Source organism: Gekko japonicus, unplaced genomic scaffold, assembly GCF_001447785.1.
Source record: "Gekko japonicus isolate JY-2015 unplaced genomic scaffold, Gekko_japonicus_V1.1 scaffold1277, whole genome shotgun sequence".
Lineage (NCBI taxonomy): Eukaryota > Metazoa > Chordata > Lepidosauria > Squamata > Gekkonidae > Gekko > Gekko japonicus.
This window is the reverse complement of record NW_015173709.1, coordinates 63,395-83,478: the sequence shown is the minus strand read 5'-3', so window position 1 is coordinate 83,478 and position 20,084 is coordinate 63,395. Positions and strand designations below refer to the sequence as shown.

The 20,084-nt window shown below is 48.1% G+C and overlaps 1 protein-coding gene across 1 annotated transcript in view; it reads left to right on the top strand.

Annotated features, from left to right (window-relative positions):
* Positions 1–211: 211 nt before the first annotated feature.
* LOC107120581 (transmembrane protein FAM155B-like) overlaps positions 212–20,084 on the top strand; it is a 54,183-nt gene continuing 34,310 nt past the window's right edge. The window contains exons 1-2 of the mRNA XM_015423309.1: positions 212–217; positions 3,536–3,707. Of these exons, the coding sequence (XP_015278795.1) occupies positions 212–217; positions 3,536–3,707 (178 nt within the window). The remainder of the gene's footprint in view (positions 218–3,535; positions 3,708–20,084) is intronic.

Genomic DNA, 20,084 nt, shown 5'->3' with positions numbered 1-20,084 from the left:
TAAGAAAATCCCATACTCTTCTAGGTTTTGTGCCTGTGCCTTGGGGGAGATTGAAAGTATTGAACATGTTCTCCTGCATTGATCCTTTTACTGTGATATTTGGGCCCTGTTCACACGGGCCAGATAACACGGGGGTGAGGCATGGCTGTCTGCCCCGGAGCAAACTAAAGCGCGGCAGCCCAATCACACATCCCATGGAGTTCCCGTGGTTATGCCGGTAGGTGCCGATCACACGGCTATCCTGAAGTGTGGCAAAGAAATGGGGTGGCACGATCACACCAGCAATCACTAGGCGCCGCTTCCGTGGCAAATGGGATTTTTTCCCCCACCAAAGTTTGTGCATGCTCATGATAGAGCAAGTGCATCCTGTGGAGACAAAAAACCCACATCTGATTTGCGACGGGACATGGATGGGCGCCGGATGCCACAGGATTCGAGCAGAAACGCGATCAGACGCCTGCCCTTGCCCCGCGTTTTCCGGAAACTAGTACATTGTATACAGTAGTTTTTACGCCACATCTTCAGTGGGAAGCCACAGGTTAGCCACTTCCCAGATGTTGCAGTGTGATCGCGCACCGAAAATCTACCTATCATCCATGTCTTTAGCACGGCAACTTCTCCGTGTGAATGGGACCTTGGCTGTTTTTCCGGAACCTCTTTATCAAAGCCATGTACAGCAATCTGATGACTATAAGATTGTTTCTTCCCATAATTCTGAGATCATTGAATCTGTAGCTAAATTTCTCTGCTGTGCCTCTAAAAGAAGATTCTTTCAGTTGCAGGGGTTGTCTCCCTGCTGCTGGTTTTTGTTTTGTTGATATGCCAATAAATCTTTTGATTGATTGATTGATTAATTGATTGATTGATTGATCACAGTCCAAACCGGGGGGGGGGGTTGGAAGCCCAGAAGAACCAGTGCAATGTACAGTGTCCAGCAAACCCAGTGCCTTCTGTTCTTATTATTAACAAAGGTTTTGCTACTATGCTACTCTTAAATACATTCTTGTCACCAAGCAGGATAGGGATGAGAAGGTCTTGAGACCAAGAAGTAAAAATAAAGAGGGAGGGGACATGGAAAAATTAGGTGAATGGAAACATAAATGAATGAGAAAGGTGTGGAAAAGAGGGAGAGAAATTAATAGGGAAAAGGTTGTTTTACCTTGCTGCAACGCCCTAACTACTGCTTTGCAAGATCTGGCTGAGCTGGATGCAAGGAAAGGAAGAGAGAAGGCAAGAATATTGGAGAAAATGTCCTGCAGGATAGCAATTACTATAGCAGCTATTAGTGTGCTGGCTTGGTTGTACGATCTGTTAAGCAAGTTTGATTCAGTGTTGAAGAAAAGGAAGTCTAGCCAATCTGTGAGTGCTTTTTGCTGTACTCAGACTTTCCTGCACCCCTAGTGGCTGCAGTGAGAACTGCCTTTTAAAAATAAAATGAAAGATGTTTGGCTGGACACAGGATGTTCCTGACTTCAAGGGCCCTCCTTCAAGGGCCTTGCTCAAGCTGCAGATGGGGCAGAGCACTGGTCAGAGAAGCATGAAAACCTCCCCAGTCTTACAGGCAAACTTTAGTGTGATTTTAGTCTAATTTTTGAGAAATATTCTGCCAAAAGATGTTCTGTCAGTTCAAGTATCAATAGATTTACTTCTCCTCTTTCTAGTACTGAGGCCACATTTTTCTGCTGCCAGATGAGCTTAGCATTCCTTAGTCCTGTACATCAGGCAGATTTTAGATTTTTTCCCTCAAGGGTCTTGTAAGTATTATTCATTTAAAGGCTTTTTTTTAAGCCTTAAACTTTACTCAGGGAAAAGAGCAGTGGCTTTTTGATTGCCACAAAGGCCATTCCATCAGAACTGTACACATCTTGCTTATCCTGGAGATAGGAATAACTAGCAGCCCCTGAGTTTTCCAGTTCTCCAGTTTGTTTATCTGTCTAGAAAGACGTGAGTTTGGATCCACAGCAAGTCCTGTATCCAAACTATGCACATCTGTCTTCATCCTTAGTGTGCCTATGCACAAATTAAAAATACAGCCAAATCATCCAAAATCATTTCCCCTTCACTAAATGACTTCCCAAAATAGAACCTTCTACTTCTTTCTTTAAAATACAACCCCTTACCTTGATATGGATGATCTAATCACCTGTATCCATGCCGCAATAGTGTCGAGAGTAGACTACTGTAATGAACTGTACGTGGCCTCTCCTCAAAATCAATTTGGAAACTCCAGTCAATACTCAGTTATTATCAGGAGCTTAGATGGAGCACATGTACCATATTACTCCAGTTCTGCAGACACTTCATTGTTTGCCCATTTGTTTCTAGGCTCAATTTATTGAATTGGCTCTCACATACAAAGCCCTTCATGGCCTTGGTCCCTCTTCTCGGTGGGACTACCTCTTCCCCAGGCTCCACCACTTTGCTCATATCGGCAGGGTCTTCTGTGGATGCCAACCGCAAATGGGTTAAATCAACAACTGCCCGTATGCCTGCTTTCTCCACTGTGGCTCCCACCTTGTGGAATGGCTTGCCTGAGAAGGTGATGTTCACAAACTATTCAAAACTGAATTGTTTAAGAGGGCTTTTCTGCACAGGCAATGGGGTTGCACTATATAAAACGGTTTGCAAACTTGTATGGATAAATGATAGGGATAAATAATAAGGGATTGTGGCATAAAAGGGACAACAGTTTATACTGCTGTGTATAATGCATTGTAAGAAAGATGCAACTATGTAATTGTTGCACTGTTTAATGTGTCACATTAAAACTTATGCTTTGCTTCAGTCTGTCTTTTAGATTTCTGGTTGGTTCTAGATTTCTACAACCCTAATCCTATGGCATTGTTTATTGAATGCCTCATCCTGTTGATTGTGTTGACATACCCTGTACAATCCACAGTGAGTTCCTGTGAGAAAGGAGGACTATAAATAATGCAAATAAATAAATAAATGCACAAACTGGAAGCTCACTCTGCACCCACTTTTGTAGGCCATTCCAGAGACCTACCACAGAAAAAGCCCATATGTCATAGCAGTTGCTAGATGGATAATCTTAACAGAGGGCATCACCAGGAAAAGGCTGTCTAAAGAGCAAACCTGGCAAGCAAGAGACATAGTTTGATAATTATAAGGGACCAACAACATGAAGGGCCTTAAACCAGCATTTTTAAGTGTGCATGGAAGCAAATAGGTAATCAGTACAATTGATGAAGCACTGGAATTATGTCTTCCAAGCAGCCGACACCAAACAGGAGTTGCCACATGTTGCAGCAACTGATCCTTCCAAGACATCAAAGGCAGTCTCACATGAGACATGGAGTTTCCTATTAGGAGTTTACATTAGAATATATCAGCATGGCTGGGTCAGCAGACTCTAAATAAGGAACCAGCTTAAAAGCGAGATCAGTTCCATGTAAAACGTTATTGAGCGGTATGCAAGATGATGAACAACTGATCTCATATCCCTGCTTTTGATAAATCGGGGTCTTCATTATTTTTAGGTGTCTACTGACACACTGTTGCTTCCTTCTTGCAGGCTGTCTACAAGGCTTGGCTGTGCTCTGAATATTTCAATGTGACACAACTACAGTGCCAACACCGGATTCCATGCAAGCAATACTGCCTGGAGGTGCAGACTAGATGCCCCTTTGTGTTGCCTGACAATGATGAACTGATCTATGGAGGGCTGCCTGGCTTCATCTGTACGGGTAAGACTCAAAAGAGAACATCACCCTTACCTCCTTGAACCTCAGGCTTCTTTAAGAAACAGTGCTGTGTGCCAGCCAGCTGCCAGTACAACAAGGGCACCACAGGTCCATCTCTTCAAGGGGACCCAGAAGGGCCCAGAGCTGTACAGATAACAAGCAGTGTGGCCCCAGGGGCCATGACTGCACTGGCATCCCCAGCAACTGTTCTGGCATGCTCACAAGACATCACAGGGATGCAACACTGCGATGGACAGGGGGACCAACAAACCACAGGTGAGCAGCCATGGGGCTGTGGGCCCGAGGAGAGGTAAACAGAGAGGCAGAAAGGGGCGGGACCAGGCACCCTCTGAGTCATGCCATACAGGATGGAGACAGCAGCACAAAAAGGGGGAATGGGCCTTGTCACCCTGGGATCCCAAGCCCCATGTGAAGCAATGGGTATGATCCCCATGAAAGTGGCATGGGGAGGGCAAAAGAAAAATGGGGCCACCCATGGGTGCCTAGCAGTCATCGGTGGGGAGGCCTCCTGTTACCAAAAGGACCCAGGGGGCACCCCAGTTGACCACATCCACTGTTGGTGATGAGTGGGGGGGGGACACAGGGATGGGGTTGGCACGAGGCCCTGGGTCACTGCTGACAGGTCACAAGCAGCCACTTGATGTATGCCAGCCACCCATTCATGTCCCCAGAGACAGCCAGCAGCCTGTCAAGGTGCCCAGTAGTTGCCTCCTGAGCCATTGCAAGGTCCTCCCAGCACTGCTGATCCCCCCACTTGTGCTGGGTCTCCAGCTGCTCTCTCTTGATGGTTGCCCATGTGCTGCACAGGGTGTGGCCTGCATACCAGTCGGTCTGGCAGTGGCTCTTTATCCCAGACCCACCATCTGTCTACTGGCCACATCATCCAGGGCTGAGCCAGGGCACACTGTGACCCTGAAGTCTCCCCCATATCCTGAAGCCCCCATCCTGTCTGAGGACATGGAGACCATGCTTTGGGCCAGATCTCCAACGCTGAAAGCTCCAACCCTCAAAGGCTCAGTGTAACAGATTAAGTTGGGCCGGTCCCAATTTGTGATATGCCCAAGGCAGTCAAAGAATCTATAAAATCTGGGGCCAGTCCCAGTGATGTATCCTCAATATGAATGTTGAAGTCCCCCAGAACAATCAGTCTAGAAGTCTCCAGTACCACATCCAAGAGTACCTCTGCCAACTCAGAGAGGCTGCCCACTGGGAAATGGGGTGATTGGTAAACAAGCACAATGCCTAATCAGTCCCTAATGTAAGGGTCACACAGTCAATGCTAGTTATTGTTTGCACTGGGTTTGAGGAAGGACTTACAGAGGATAATAGCCACACCTCCCATCCCCCCCAGCCAGATGCACAGGGATAGTGGAGGCCAGCATAACCAAGTGGTGTTAGTTGGACCAGACATACTACATTGTTTTCCTCCAATCATGTCTCTGTTATGCAAGCTCTCTTGAGATGGTGCTGCCAAACCTCAATACCTGCCTTGATCGTGAGTAGCTCCTGCTCTCAGATCATATACATTCTTTCTGTGGGAGTGAGCTGGTGAGAGTAGTAGGCACAGGGTCATGGAGTACTCGAGGAGGCAGTTGTAGATCAGGGTACCAGAGTAGCAGTCCAGAGACTGAACCATTCCTTCAAGGTTTTAAACGCTTGGTCTGCCTCTGGAATCCACTGGAATGGCTCCTGAGGATGCAGGAGTTGTGTCAATTGTGATGGATGCAAAGCCTGGGATAAACTGCCGGTAGTAGTTTGCAAAGCCCAAGAAGCACTGTATGTTTTTCTGGGAGTGTGGGGTCTGCCAAGTCTGTACAGCTTCAACTTTCTTTGGATCCATTTTGATCCCATGCAGTGAAATCAGATACCTGAGGAATTCCACGGCCTGCAGATCAAAGGTGCATTTTTCCAACTTGGTGAACAGGCTGTGTTTCTGCAGTCTTTGTAACACAAATTGTAACACAATGCACACATGCTGGGAGTGTTTTGCTGAGTTTCATGAATAAATTAAGATGTTGTCTAAATAAATAATAATGAACTGGTCCAGAGGGTCCTGAAAAATATTGTTCATGAACCTCTGGAACACCACAAGTGCATTGGTCAACCCAAATGGCATTACCAGGTACTTGAATTGACCATACCTAGTACCAAAAAGCCATTTTCCATTCATCCCCTTCCAAAATGCACACCAGGTTGTAAGCAGCCTGGAGGTTCAGTTTGGTGTAAATCTGGGCTCCCTTTAGGTGTTCCAGTAGGTCAGAAATCAGAGGTAGGGGTGGGATGAGGTCTATAGCACTGTCATATGGCCGATACGGTGGTAGTTGATCAGCTCCCCTTTCCTTGTAAATGTCCTTCAAATCTGCATACTTTTCAGGTAGTGCAGGAAACACCAGGGTGGCAGCAGCAACAAGGACTGTGGACTGATTCAGGTGTGGGCATGGCTCCTGAAACTAGCTGAGCCCACCCAATGATGGGGTCATGGAGGGCTAACTAGGGCAACCTGCAGGATATCTGTTTAGCCTCGGCTAGGGCTTTCTCTATCTTGGCCCTGGTCTGGTGGAACATGCTCCCATTTGAGATTAGGGCCCTGCAGGACCTCTTATAGTTCTGCAGGTCCTGTAAAACAGAGCTGTTCCACCAGGCCTTTGGCTGAGGTGATGGAAGTCCATTACACCTGGACCTCCCCTGCGATGTAGAGATGTATTTAGTGATTACACCTCTAGAGACTTTGCTGAATGAGGTTTCCACCACAGCATCATCTACAGGGCAATCATTCAATCATGTGATTCCCTAACCAAGACTGTTTTTAAATTGTTTTAATTCCATTGTATTATTTTAACCCTATTAATTGTATATTTCTGTCATTACATTTGCTGATTTGACTTATGTGACCTGCCCTCACGCTTGCGGGGAGGGTGAGATAGAAATAAAACAAAGCAAATAAATAAATAATATGTGAGGAAACCAGGGCATGCTCACAGTGTTGAGGCAAAGCTGCTCTTGGTGCCATTTGATTTGTATAATGAGTGGTTGAGTCTCTTGAACAACCAGGCCAGAGCACAGCAGGTGCCCATCTAGTGCCTCATCTAAGGCACCATGGACAAAAGAGGGATTTTGTGCTGCACTGCAAACCTAGCATCCATGAACAGCAGGAGACCCCTGAGTCCACCATGGCATAGACAATTAGCCAATATGCATCAGGTAAGAAAAGCTACACAGGCACCAGGAACCCTCCAGGGTTGTCACAGGGGGCCCCTGTGGACCCAACAAATTGCCCCATGCTCTCTGGCCCACACTGACTTGGGGTTGGCCTCCATTTGGCAGGACACCCACTGGCATAATGACCTGCTTCCCTGCAATATAAGCAAAGGCTGTGATCGGCTGGGTCGTGCAGCGTGGGCCAGAGTTGCAGAGTGACGGGTGCTGGCCGGAGACAACTGAGGGCCTGAAGAAGCTGGTGGCCCCCTAGTGGTGAACGGGCGAGCTTCTTACATGAGGACAGTGTGGACTAAAGAACACACACTGCTTGGCAATAAGAGTGAATGAGGTTGGATGAGAGTGGAGTGGGTGAGGGTTCGGCTGGTGTGAAGTGAATGCTGTATGATTGGGGTGTTTGACTGTGGTTACCGGGGTTGGGATATTTTATGTATTTGTAATTATTATTTGTACTGTAATTATTAGATTTGTTATCCCTGGTATGAGCAGCTGTGTTAGATAGTTGGGTAGGCTAGCAGCATTTTGTAATATGTATATATATATATGTTTAATAGCAGGGAACTGGTTAAATTTAGTTTATCGCTGGAGTGGTGAGGCAGTGCCATGGTCGGACCACCTGGCCCTGAAGGCCCGTCTGAATGTTCCACCCCGACCCTTTGTGGGCAGCAAGCTGATTTATCCTCACCCGCGGGCCCAGATGGACCCTCTGTGGCTCCAGAGGGCCTTGTGAGATCCGAGGCCCCCTGGTGGCTCATTGGATGAGCTAGTGGAAAACTGGCATGTCCGGCTCTCCGCAGCCATCGACAAGATAGCTCCCAGGTGTCCTCTCCGGATGCTGAGGCGGGCTCCTTGGTATACCCAGGAGCTGCGGCAAATGAAGTGAGAACTGAGATGACTAGAGAGACGGTCGCGCCATGCTTGTGACGAAGCATTAAGGGCATCTTATAGGATGTTTATGAGAGCCTATGAGATGGCAGTCAAGGTGGCTAAGAAGGATTTCTTTGCAGCCGAGATTGCATCTGCGAGCTCACGCCCGGCCCAATTATTTAGCACGATTCGGTCCTTGATAGACCTGCCACAGGGCAGGTGAAACGATAGGGAATTGGATATTGGCTGTGAGGCGTTTGCGAGCTATTTTGCAGATAAAGTCCTAACGCTCCAACATGACCTCCCCGCCACGATTGAGACAGTGAGCGAACTCGAGGCCCCTTGCGTGCCTTCGGTTCCGGGTTTAGAGTGTTTCAGCCCACTCAGCTTGGACGAAGTTGACAGATGGCTCGTTTCTGTACGCCCAACCACATGCGACTTTGATCTATGCCCCTCCTGGCTCATTAAGGTGGGTCACGAGGGGTTTCAAGGTGCTCTGTAGGAGATTATCAACAAGTCCCTTACTGAGGGATGATTCCCCGGAGCACTCAAAGAGGCGGTGGTCCGCCCTCTCTTTAAAAAGCCATCTCTGGACCCAGCTGAATTGGCCAACTATCGACCGGTTTCCAATTTGCCCTATTTGGGCAAATTGATAGAGAGGGTGGTGGCGTTACAGTTACAGGGCTTTCTGGATGATGCTTCAGTCCTGGATCCCTTCCAGTCTGGCTTTCGCTCGGGTCATGGAACAGAGATGGCGTTGGTCACCTTGACTGACGATCTCTGAAGGCATCGAGGCAATGTGGTGGCATTGCTGTTGTTAGATCTGTCAGTCACGTTCGATACGGTCGACCATCAGCTGTTGACCCACCGCCTCGCTGACGTGGGAATTCAGGGGCTTGCCCTTCAGTGGTTTGCCTCTTTTCTCCAAGGTCGGGGACAGAGGGTGGCGATTGGGGATCAGTGGTCCTGGAGGCATCCTCTTGAGTGTGGGGTGCCTCAGGGGGTGGTGCTGTCCCCGATGTTATTTAACATCTACACGTGTCCCCCTTGCCCAGATTGCCCGGAGCTATGGGCTTGGGTGTCATCAATATGCAGATGACACCCAGATCTATCTGATGCTGGGTGGCCAGTCGGACTCCAGTCCTGATGACCTTCATAGGGCATTGCAAACCATGGCTGGTTGGCTCAGGCTGAACCGGCTAAAACTAAACCCGGTGAAGACAGAGGACCTGGGCCTGAATCGGATCGGTTTGGTGCCGGTGCCGAGGGTTAGGAGTTTGGGGGTGCTCCTGGACTCCTCTTTAACGATGGAGGTCCAGGTGGCAGCCACTGTCAAGTCAGCCTTCTACCATCTTCAGCTGGCGTGACAGTTGGTTCCCTACCTGGATCGTGATGACCTGGCCACAGTGATCCATGCGACGTTCACCTCGAGGTTAGACTACTGCAACGCTCTCTACATGGGGCTGCCTTTGTTGCAGATCCGGAAGCTGCAGCTAGTGCAGAATGCAACAGCCAGGTTGCTGATGGGTCTCAGTAGGTGGGACGATATCCAGCCTGTGCTGAAGGTGCTGCACTGGCTGCCAATAGCATACCGGATCCGTTTCAAAGTGCTGGTTCTTACCTTTAAAGCCCTATATGGCCAGGGTCCGGCTTACCTGAGGGACCACCTTTCCCCATATGTTCCCCCAAGGGCACTATGGTCAGGGGGGCAACATCTGTTTGTTATCCCAGCCCCCAAGGTAGTTAAATATGCTGCAACCAGGGCCAGGGCTTTTTCGGTGGCAGCCCCTACCTGGTGGAACGAGCTCCCAGAGGAGATCAGGGCCCTGCGGGACCTTATGCAGTTCCGCAGGGCCTGTAAGATGGAGCTCTTCCGCCAGGCTTTTGAGTAGGGGCTGCCACCACCATTGTACCACCACAGTATTAACATCATGACGCGCACTAGCCCTGGCATGGGGATGGCAGTTATAGTGTAACATCAACTGAGCAGAGACAATTGTGTTTACTCGGAGTGTGTTATTGTTATTGGCATTTTATTATGAAATTGATATTGTCTGTTGAGCACCGACATTTAACTGTTTTATAGGTAATGATTGTTTATTGTTTTATTGTTTTATGTATGGCATTTGCCTCTATGTTCGCCACCTTGAGCCCATGTTGGAAGGGCGGGATACAAATTTAATTAATAAATAAATAAAAATAAAATAAATACGGCTGTTAGCATGGCACCAATTCCTCAGGAGTCAAGCAGGGGCATACAGCACCTAATTGCACTGGTTCACTTTCTTCTCCTGTTGGAACCCCAGGCAGAGGGTAGTGAGGTGAAGCAGGCCCTTCTAAATACTGATCTACAAGGGCTGCCTCATTCTACCCCAAATCCTGGGCCAATAATTTGAATTCAGTGCCATGGTACCCTTGCCCTGTTTTAGAACACAGATTCTCCTACTGACATTTTCACCCTTCAGGGGGTTAGCAAAGACAGCAGTCATATGAGACATAAAGTTCAGGAAGTTTTCTAGCAATGAGACTTGGAGAGCAAAAAAGGTGTAGCCTGCTTGGCTGCCTGCCCCTTTAGGAGACTGAGGATGAGTCTCTGTCCCAAAGTTCCTTGTAGAGATGGCAATAAGCAAGAAAAGCTCTCAGTTCCGCAGGGCCACAAAAACGGAGCTCTTCCATCAGGCATTCAGGTAAGGAGCTGCACGTCACCATCTGTGCCCTGTGCCGAATGTACTGCCAGCCTGAGCCTGCCGAGAGTGGAGGTATCACCGAATTGTATGTTTCTGAATGCACTTTACCACAGCTATGCTGCCAGCGGTATGTTAATGTTTTTAATAATTTTATCCTGTATTTTATATTGATGTGTATATTATTGTTTTCTATTGTTTCCTTGTGTAAGCCGCCCTGAGCCTGCCTCAGCGGGGAGGATGGGGTAAAAGTCAAAGTAATAATAAATAAATAAATAAGCTGGAAGTTCTTCCACACTGCCCTTGAATTTCTCTGTCAGGCAGAGACACCGCTGCTGTAGCGTGGAGCATGGTGGTCTGCTGCTGCTGCCATGTTGCCGGAGCATGAGTCAGTTGCAGCACCACAAGGCTCCCTGGTGCAGCCCTGCCCATGCTGTGGACGTTTGTTTGTGGGGGTTGAAGCAAACTGTTGCAAGCTGGACTGGAAACAGCATAGGCTGCACTGTCAGAATGCAGAGCGAGTAAAACAAGAACACCAACTCAAGAAGGGTAGTCAAGGGCCAGTCCAAGATTAAGCACAAAATCAAGAGTCCAGCCCAAGAGTCAGTCCATACAGCAAAGTCTGAGGATCCGAGAGTTACTCGTGAGCGGGTTCAGGAGCAAGACAAAAGCAAAGACAGAGTCAGAAACGGTCCAAAATGCCACAGGGCTGAGGCAGGATCTGATGCAGTGGTCACAGAGTCAGAGGGATTTCAAGTCGTCGCTTCCATGCCTAACAGCCTCCTTTGGCTGGTTTTTATACCCATGTGCTTAAGGGTCATGCTCAGGAGAAATCCTGCAACCACTCAAGCAGTTGGCATCAGGCCAGGACGCATGCACTTTGTTGTCTCTCCTGTAGTTATGTTCATATCTTCCATCTATCGCACTTTGAGGGCCGTACTACTGAAGGGCTGGAAATTATTAACTGAGTTTCAGCTGTTGAATAAATGCTGGAGGGTGTCAGTGATTCTACACCAGCTGATGGCTGTGAATCCTGACATGCTTGCAGGTCACCTTCCTGTTTGCCAGCTTCTGCTGACTCAGAGCTGGCTACTACAGGGCTCCTCTTCTCCTGAGGGGTCCTCGCTCTTGCTGAGCCCTGGCTGATCCACAGCAGCATGGAGATGTTAGCAAACTAGCCTGAGGGAGTTGCTCTATTGCTTCAGGGTGCACATCTTTGTCTGGGCTGCAGGGCCCAGGGCAGAGACTCACTCGGCTGTCATGCACTGAAAGGCATGGTGGAGAATGGTGCTGGAGCTGCCCATGGCAGGGGAGAGGGACATACTTGCATGCTCCGCCACTAGCCCATACAGTAGCACCTTCCCTGCTTCCATCCAGTTGAACCAGAGGTGCCCCTGGTTTGCAGAAAAATCTGAAATCTAAAAACCAAAAATGGGAGGGGGATCTTTAAATCCCCCCCCCAAATAACAGAAGCAGTGCCTACGCTTTAAGAAATGAATGCCCTTAGTGGCCACTGCTAGGGAACCACACAGAAGTCTGTCTGTCTGTCTGTCTTATCTATTACTGCTCATACCGTGAGCAGAAAATAAAATAATGCCTTACTTGATATTCTTCTTCTGCTGTTTAATTATTGCCCCTAAAACGTTTGCCACAGACAGAGTAACAGAATCATTTGTAGCCAATAATAACTATGTCACCTGTGCCCTCTTACTATCAGGTACCTTGTTAGACCTTTCCATCATTTGAAGTAAAGGAGTATTTAAACTGGCCCTCAACTTGTTAAACATAGGTGCAAGACCTCTGTCTTGGATGGATTCAGTTTCAATCTGCTCTGTTGTAACCAACCAGCCACGGCCTGTAATGCCTTGTCCAGGTTTTCTGGGGTACAGTTTGGGTGGTCATTCATCAGTTGATAGAGCTGGGTGTTGTCTGCATATTGGTAACAACCCAACCCATACCTCCAGATAATCTGAGTGAGGGGGCGCATGTAGATATTAAACAGCACTGGGGAGAGAATCGACCCCTGTGGCGCACCACATTCTAGCAAATGTCGCTGAGATAATTCCCTCCCCAAGTACCACCTTGGAGAAAGGAGGTCAGCCACTGCAAGGCAAGCCCTCTTATCCCCACCTCATTAGCTGTTACTGGGGGCCATTCTTTTATATCTGGTGACAATCTCGGTCTACTGTCTGGTATATCTCCATTTTTATTTGTGAATGTAGTAGCAAAGAAGGTTTCCGAAACAGTGGCCAGAATATGGAAAGGTATGGGGAATCTTGGATTTAATCCTTTTGCTATTAAGGTCCAAAAGATTTTGAGGTTTTTTTGCTTTTACAGCCAGTTTGGTGCAGTGGTTAAGTGCGCGGACTCTAATCTGGGAGAACCGGGTTTGATTCCCCACTCCTCCACTTGCACCTGGCTGGATGACCTTGGGCAAGCCATAGTTCTGGCACAGGTTGAAAAAAGAGCAGTTTCTGTCAGAATTCTCTCAGCCCCACCTACCTCACAGGGTGTCTGTTGTGGGGAGGGGAAGGGAAAGGAGTTTGTAAGCTGCTCTGAAACACCTTTCGGTAGTGAAGGGCAGGGTATAAATCCAATCTCTTCTTCTTCTTCTTCAAAATAAACAATCCCATTTGTTTTCTGGGCCTCAAGCTTCTTAGTTTTTAATAAATTTTTATATTCTCTTATCAGTTTCAAAACACTCGGCAATATCTCTTTTCTGTTTGTATTTTAAACTGTCTGTGCAGGTTCCTAATAGCTCTTTTGAGAGCCTTACAGTCAGTATCAAACCAAGTATTTCTATCAGGTATACACTGTCTCTTGGAGTTTATATCTGTTACTAACACAGGTTGAAAAGAGGGTTCAGCCAGTCAAAACCTTTATTGGCATAGATTTTTAAAAAATCATAAAACCCACAAATTTTGGATATACAAAGACAGTCAATAAAACCCACAAATTTTGGATATACAAAGACAGTCAATAAAACCCACAAATTTTGGATATACTTCCGGGCGCTCCCCCCCCCCCCCTGTGTGGATACTTATTTCCATCAACAGAGGACTCACTCTCCCCCAACAGCTTTTCCTACATAGTCAGGAGACTTCCTGAGGCTGCAGAAAAATCCAAAGAGTAAAAAACAAACAAACAAACCCTTCAGGGATGGTTGAATCCCTCCCCCCAAACCCTAACCCTAACCCAAACCCTTTGAAATGGCCTCTGCAGAGATCTACTTCAGGCATCAACAGTGAGAGATTAGAACGTTGGGGGGGGGCTTCTAACTGGCTCTGTCAGTAAAAGGCAGGAGGAGGGCCCTTTCCAGACCTCTTTTGGCCTTTGAGGGAGGGAGGAAGCCTTGAGGCCAGGACTGATGAGGGTTGCCAGTGCCAGGCTGGGGAATTCCTAGAGATTTTGTGGTGGAGGAGGCTGGGTTTGGGGAAGGGAGAGGCCTCAGCTGGGTATCATGCCACAGAGTCCACCATTAAAAGCAGCCATTTTCTCCAGGGAGACAGATCTCTGCTGTTTAGAGTTCATTCTACAGGCCCCAGTTGGAGGTTGGCAACCCTTGGCCTGGCAGCATTCTAGGAGAGGTGGATACTGGGGAGGGTGGGGTTTGAGGAGGGAAAGAACTTCAGACCAGTATAATGCTATATACTCCACCCTCCAAACCAGCCAGTTCCTTCATGAAAGCTACCATTGCCAGCCTCCAGGTGAGGGCTGGAGATCACCCAGAATTACAACTGTTGTCCAGGTGACAGAGATGAGTTACCCTGGATAAAATGGCTGGCTTGGAGGGTTGAGTCTATGGCATTATACCCTGCTGAGGCTGCTTCCCTCCCCAAGACTCACTGTCCCAAGGCTCCACCCCCAAATAGCCAGGAATTTCCCAACCTAAGGTGAATTGATCTATGTAGCTGGGAGATCCATTGTGATTTTCAGAGCGCTGTCAGTGGTGCTGTGAGGGAAGAGGAAGCATGTGGGTGGCTGGGAATACCACCACCGCATCTGCTGCTGTTGTGCGGGTGTCAGAACCCACAGCCAACAACGGAGTACACACTTCATACAAATGTTATACTTTTATTGAAGAGCCATAGATGCATTAACACAGTCACTGTTAAGAATAACTGTTGCCTATTGAACCTAATGAGATATAGGGCCTTCGTATGCACCCCCCCCACTACTCTGGCCAATTAAGCACCCTCCCCCGCGCGGGCTAGAGCTGGTAAGCATTACTACTATGCGAAGCTGGGAATTTCTCTGCTCCCACGGTTGGGAGATAACACATCTTGCCTCCTGTTCTTCTTTAGAGATAAGCATTACTGCGCCAAGCAAGAGACAGGAATGCAAAAGCAATTTACACAGACACTGAAAGAACATCCCCACCCCCATGGCAGCATAACTGACATACTGCCCCCTCAAAGACAACTCCTCCCGCCCAGTCCGGGAGATCTCCCGCCCAATCCGGGAGTTCTCCAGGTCATTCCGGGAGATTCCCCGGTTTGTCCAGGAAGTCCCGATGGAACTGATGTGACAGACGAGGGGGCCGAATATCCCCTACTTCTACCCATTCCAGGTGCTGGGGTCCAAAATCCACCCATTCCACCAGATACAACAATTTCCCACGTTTGAGCTTTAAGTCCAAAATCTTAGAGATCTCGTAATGTTCCTCGCCCCCGATCATAATCGGAGGGGGCACCGGTGCTGCAGGACGCCACTTGCTGGAACCAGAATCCTTTTTTAGGAGGCTGAAATGAAACACAGAATGCAATTTCCTCAAGTTTTTTGGTAAATCCAGCTCTACGGCGACATCATTAATAAGTTTTTTCACCTTAAATAGCCCAATGTCTTTACAACCTAATTTTCTACTCGGACGTAGCATCTGAATATTTTTTGTGGATACATAAACCGAGTCACCAGGCTGCAGAGCCCAACCCTCCACCCTTCTCTTATCAGCCTGAGCTTTATAAGCCTCTTTAGCAGCATTCAACGTTTTACACAGAAGTGGCCATAAGTCACGTAAATGTTTGCACCACAGAGCCGCATCCCCCGACCCCATGTCTGCCTCCCCTTCCAAGAATGGGACAGGCGGGCTGTCATAACTGTACAATGCCTTGAACGGGGACATCCCCGTGGAAGAGTGACACGTATTATTATAACAAAATTCAGCTAGAGGCAATAAGTCATTCCAATCGTCCTGTTGATAGTTGGTAAAACAACGGAGATATTGTTCTAGAGTTTGATTCACCTGTTCCGTTTGTCCGTCAGTCTCTGGGTGATAAGCACCACTGAGGCCTCATTCCACCCCCATCAGCTTCATCAGCTCTCCCCAAAAACGGGAAACCAATTTGTTCCCCCTGTCAGAGATCACCTTGTTGGGGAGCATATGTAAGCGCACCACATGCATCAGAAACGCCTTAGCGAGTGCCTTGGCTGTAGGCAGTGAGGGAAACGGGATGAAATGAGCTTGTTTAGAAAATAAATCCACTACCACCCATATGACAGTCATCGCTTTACTCGGTGGTAGATCAGATATAAAATCCATGGAAATAACCTCCCAAGGGCGGCTCGGAGTAGGAAGCGGGTGTAGCAGTCCCGGGGGCTTCCCCGGCCTGGCTTTGCTCATGGCACATATCTGGCAGGATTGGACATACGATGATAAATCTTTCTGCATTTTTGGCCACCAAAATTGTCTGTTCAAAAGTTGAAGCGATTTAACAAAACCAGGGTGACCTGACAGTTTGGAGCCATGTACTGCTTGCAATACCTCCCCCCTGAGTGCTAGGGGGACAAACAGTTTATGTTCCCGGTACCAACAACCGTCTTCCCTCCTTTCAAAACCCCCCTCTGCTTGTAGAGCCGCTTTGTCAGCCTCGGAGAATGCTGAGGCGAACTTACTGCGCCAAGTTTCCATTCCCCCCCCTCCTGGCCAGAAGGAGCAGGCTGTGTCGTCGCTTGAGGGGGCGGAGTGAGCTGCGTCGTCACCGGGGGGGGGGAGGAGTGAGGCATGCTTGTTGGTGTTCACGCCCAACTGGGAAGGCGTGAACACCGAGTCATAGGACTTGGTCTCCAGACCCCTCACTATCTTTGTTGCCCTCCTCTAGAGATGTTTCAGTTTTTCTAGATCCTTCTTAGATTGTGGTGCCCAAAACTGAACACAATACTTTAGGGTTACGGTCACACGCACCAACTGAGGTGGAGGGAAGTGAGGCTATTTCCTCCAGAGGAATTTGACATGCAGTTGTGAGACCACACCTCCCTTTGAAGCTGCAGGTGCAGCCCGTCAGTGTGTGATCAGATGCAACTGCGGGTGAGTCTTCTTTTTTTGCCATTTGTTTCCCACATGCTTAAACGAGGAATCGAGGAATCGCACCTCTGCACTAAAGCTCCCTATGGAGTTTGCGATGATGCTCATAATGTGAAGGGAGGAAAAAAACAACGGCACAGAGTCAGGATGGCATGATCAGACCATCCTGACAGCATGAGAGCGTGCTTGGGCAACCAGATAGGGGAAAGTCCATCTGTGGCCTGTCGCAACCCGTTTACTACCAAATTTTCCCCAGTGTCTTTTAAAAAATTTATTTATTTATTTATTATCATATTTATACCCCACCCTCCCCACAAAGCAGTCGCTTCCATAAAAACATAAATACAGCTTAAAATATACAAATATTTAAACACACAAGTAAAAACAATATAAACACAAAGTGCTGGTGGCAGTTAAAATTACCCTAGATGGTATATTGTCAGAGTGAATTTCCACTGCCCAGATGTTCTCCAATGTTTCTGCTTGTAATCAGCTGGATGTTGGAACCATGGGCCAGAGCTCTGCAGTAGCGGCCTGCAGTAGCGGCGACCCCTAACTAAATGCCTGGTGGAAGAGCTCCGTCTTGCAGGCCCTGCAGAACTGCGAAAGGTCCTGCAGGTCTCTGATCTACTCTGGGAGCTCGTTCCACCAGGTAGGGGCCACCACCGAGATGGCTCTGGCCCTGATAATAGCTAGCTTGGCCTCCCTCAGGCCAGGGAAGGTCAACCGATTTTGAGACCCAGACCGTAGTGCTCTCTGGGGTATATACAGGGAAAGGCGGTCCCATAGGTATGTCAGACACTGGCCATATAGGGCTTTAAAGGTAAGAACCAGCACCTTGAAGTCGATTCGGTACACTATTGGCAGGCAGTGCAGTGTCCTCAGCACAGGCTGGATGTGCTCCCATCTAGGGAGGCCTATCAACAGCCTGGCCGCGGCATTCTGCACTAGCTTGTTGGATCCCCAAGCATCGAGAATAAATCCACGTTTCAGAAAAGCAAAATTTATTTCAAAGCTTTGGAAAGATACTCAAACAAGTCCTTTGTTAGGAATGGGTACAAACAGCCAGGGCAAGCATAATAAAGGGATTTGAACCAGGGACCGAACCAATGGATCACTTTCCCGCTGGCGGGTAAAGGGAAACGGTTGCGCGCTCAATCCCTGGGAACACTACTATCTCCAGACATAATACAGGTGCAGTTCCCAGGCTCTAAAGGCAACAAGCTAGCATTCAAGCTCTCCTCCTACACCACGTCCTCCAGATGTTCGGCTTAGCATTACAGCAAAATAAAATACAGGCTAGCAGGGAGAGGGGGGGGAATGAACTGTACAAGCGTACAAGAAACACACAACACAATGGCAGCTTCCGGATCCACAACAAGGGCAGCCCCATGTAGAGAGCATTACAGTAGTCTAGTCTTGAGGTGACCATCGCATGGATCACTGTAGCCAGGTCGTTGCAGTCAAGGAAGGGAACCAACTGCCTCATCAGCCTAAGGTGGTAGAAGGCCGACTTAGCAGTGGCTGCTACCTGGGCCTCCATAGTAAGGGAGGGATCCAGGAGCACTCCCAGTCTCCAAACCTCCGGCGCTGGCACCAATGAAGGCCCCCCGAAGGTTGGAAGTGGGATTCCCACCCCTGAACCGCCACAACTCAGGCACAGGACCTCTGTCTTCACTGGATTCAGCTTCAGCCAACTCAGTCTAAGCCAACCAGCCACGGCCTGCAAAACCCGGTCCAGGTCTTCTGGTCTGGAGTCTGACTGGCCACCCAACATCAGATAGAGCTGGGTGTCATCAGCATACTGGTGACACCCCCAGCCCATACCTCCGGGCAATCTGGGCAAGGGGGTGCATATAGATGTTAAATAACATTGGGGACAGCACAGCCCCTTGAGGCACACCGCACTCAAGCGGGTGTCTCCTGGTCTGCTGTTCCCCTAGTGCCTAGATTTTCCCCGGTGTCTTTTAATTTCATTTCTGCGGTGGAGCAGCATAGGTTGCTGACAGCTGTGGGACACTTCCCACATGTTGCTGTCTGATCAACCCCTTTAAATCTGCTCGACATTTGTGCCTATGTCAGGTCCTATGGTTCGTATGATTGCAGACTAGGTGAGGTCTAACCAGAGCAAAGTGATACCATCACTTTGTGTGATCTGGACACTATACTTCTGTTGATATAGGCCAAAATGGCATTTGCCTTCTTAGCTACCACATCACACTACTGACTCATGTTCAGTGTATGGTCTACTAAGACCCCTAGATCCTTTTTGCTCATACTACTGCAAAGCCAAGTCTCCCCCATCCTGTAATCATGCATTTGATTTTTCCTATCTTTTATCTCCATTGAAATTTGTTTTATTTATCTCAGCCCAATTTTCCAGCCTGTCAAGATCATCCTGTATCCTGACTCTATCTTCTACTGTATTTGCTACCTGTCTCAATGTAATGTCACCTGCAAATTTAATAAGTATTCCCTCACCCAAATCATTTATAAAGATGATGAACAAAACAGGTTCCAGGACAGCTCCCTGAGGCACTCCACTTGTCACTCCTCTCCAAGAGGATGAGGAACCATTAACAAGCACTCTTTGAGTGTGATCTGTCATCCAGTTACAGATTCACCTAACAGTAATAGGATCCCAACCACATTTTACCAAGTTGCCAATAAGAATGTTAGGTGGAACTTTATCAAAAGCATTACTGAAGTCAAGATAAACTATGTCTACAGCATTCCCCTGGTACAGCAAGTTAGTGTCAGCAAGCTGCCATGGTGTTCTGTGTTGCTGGTACTTCGGTACAGTTGTTCCCCCCATCCCCCTCCTTCCCTGCCTGCGAGCTGTTATTGTACTCTGCTGTAATGCATAAGCCAAACAACTGGAGGTCGTCTTGTGGGAGTTCGCTTCATTGCCGGCTTGTTGCTTTTAGAACCTGAGAACTGCACCTGTATATGTCTGGAGATAACTTGGTTCTCAGGGAAAGGGCGCGCAACCGTTTCCTCTCGCCCGCCAGCGGGAAAGTGACCCATTGGTTCTGTGTCTGTTTCAAATCCCTTTATTATGCTTGCCCTTACAGTTTGTAGCCAGTTCTAACAAAGAACGTGTTTGAGTGTCTTTCCAATGCTTTGAAATAAATTTTGCTTTTCTTGAAAACGTGGATTTATTCTCGATGCTTGGGGATCCAACAAATCAGTTCTAACAAAGAACGTGTTTGAGTGTCTTTCCAATGCTTTGAAATAAATTTTGCTTTTCTTGAAAACGTGGATTTATTCTCGATGCTTGGGGATCCAACA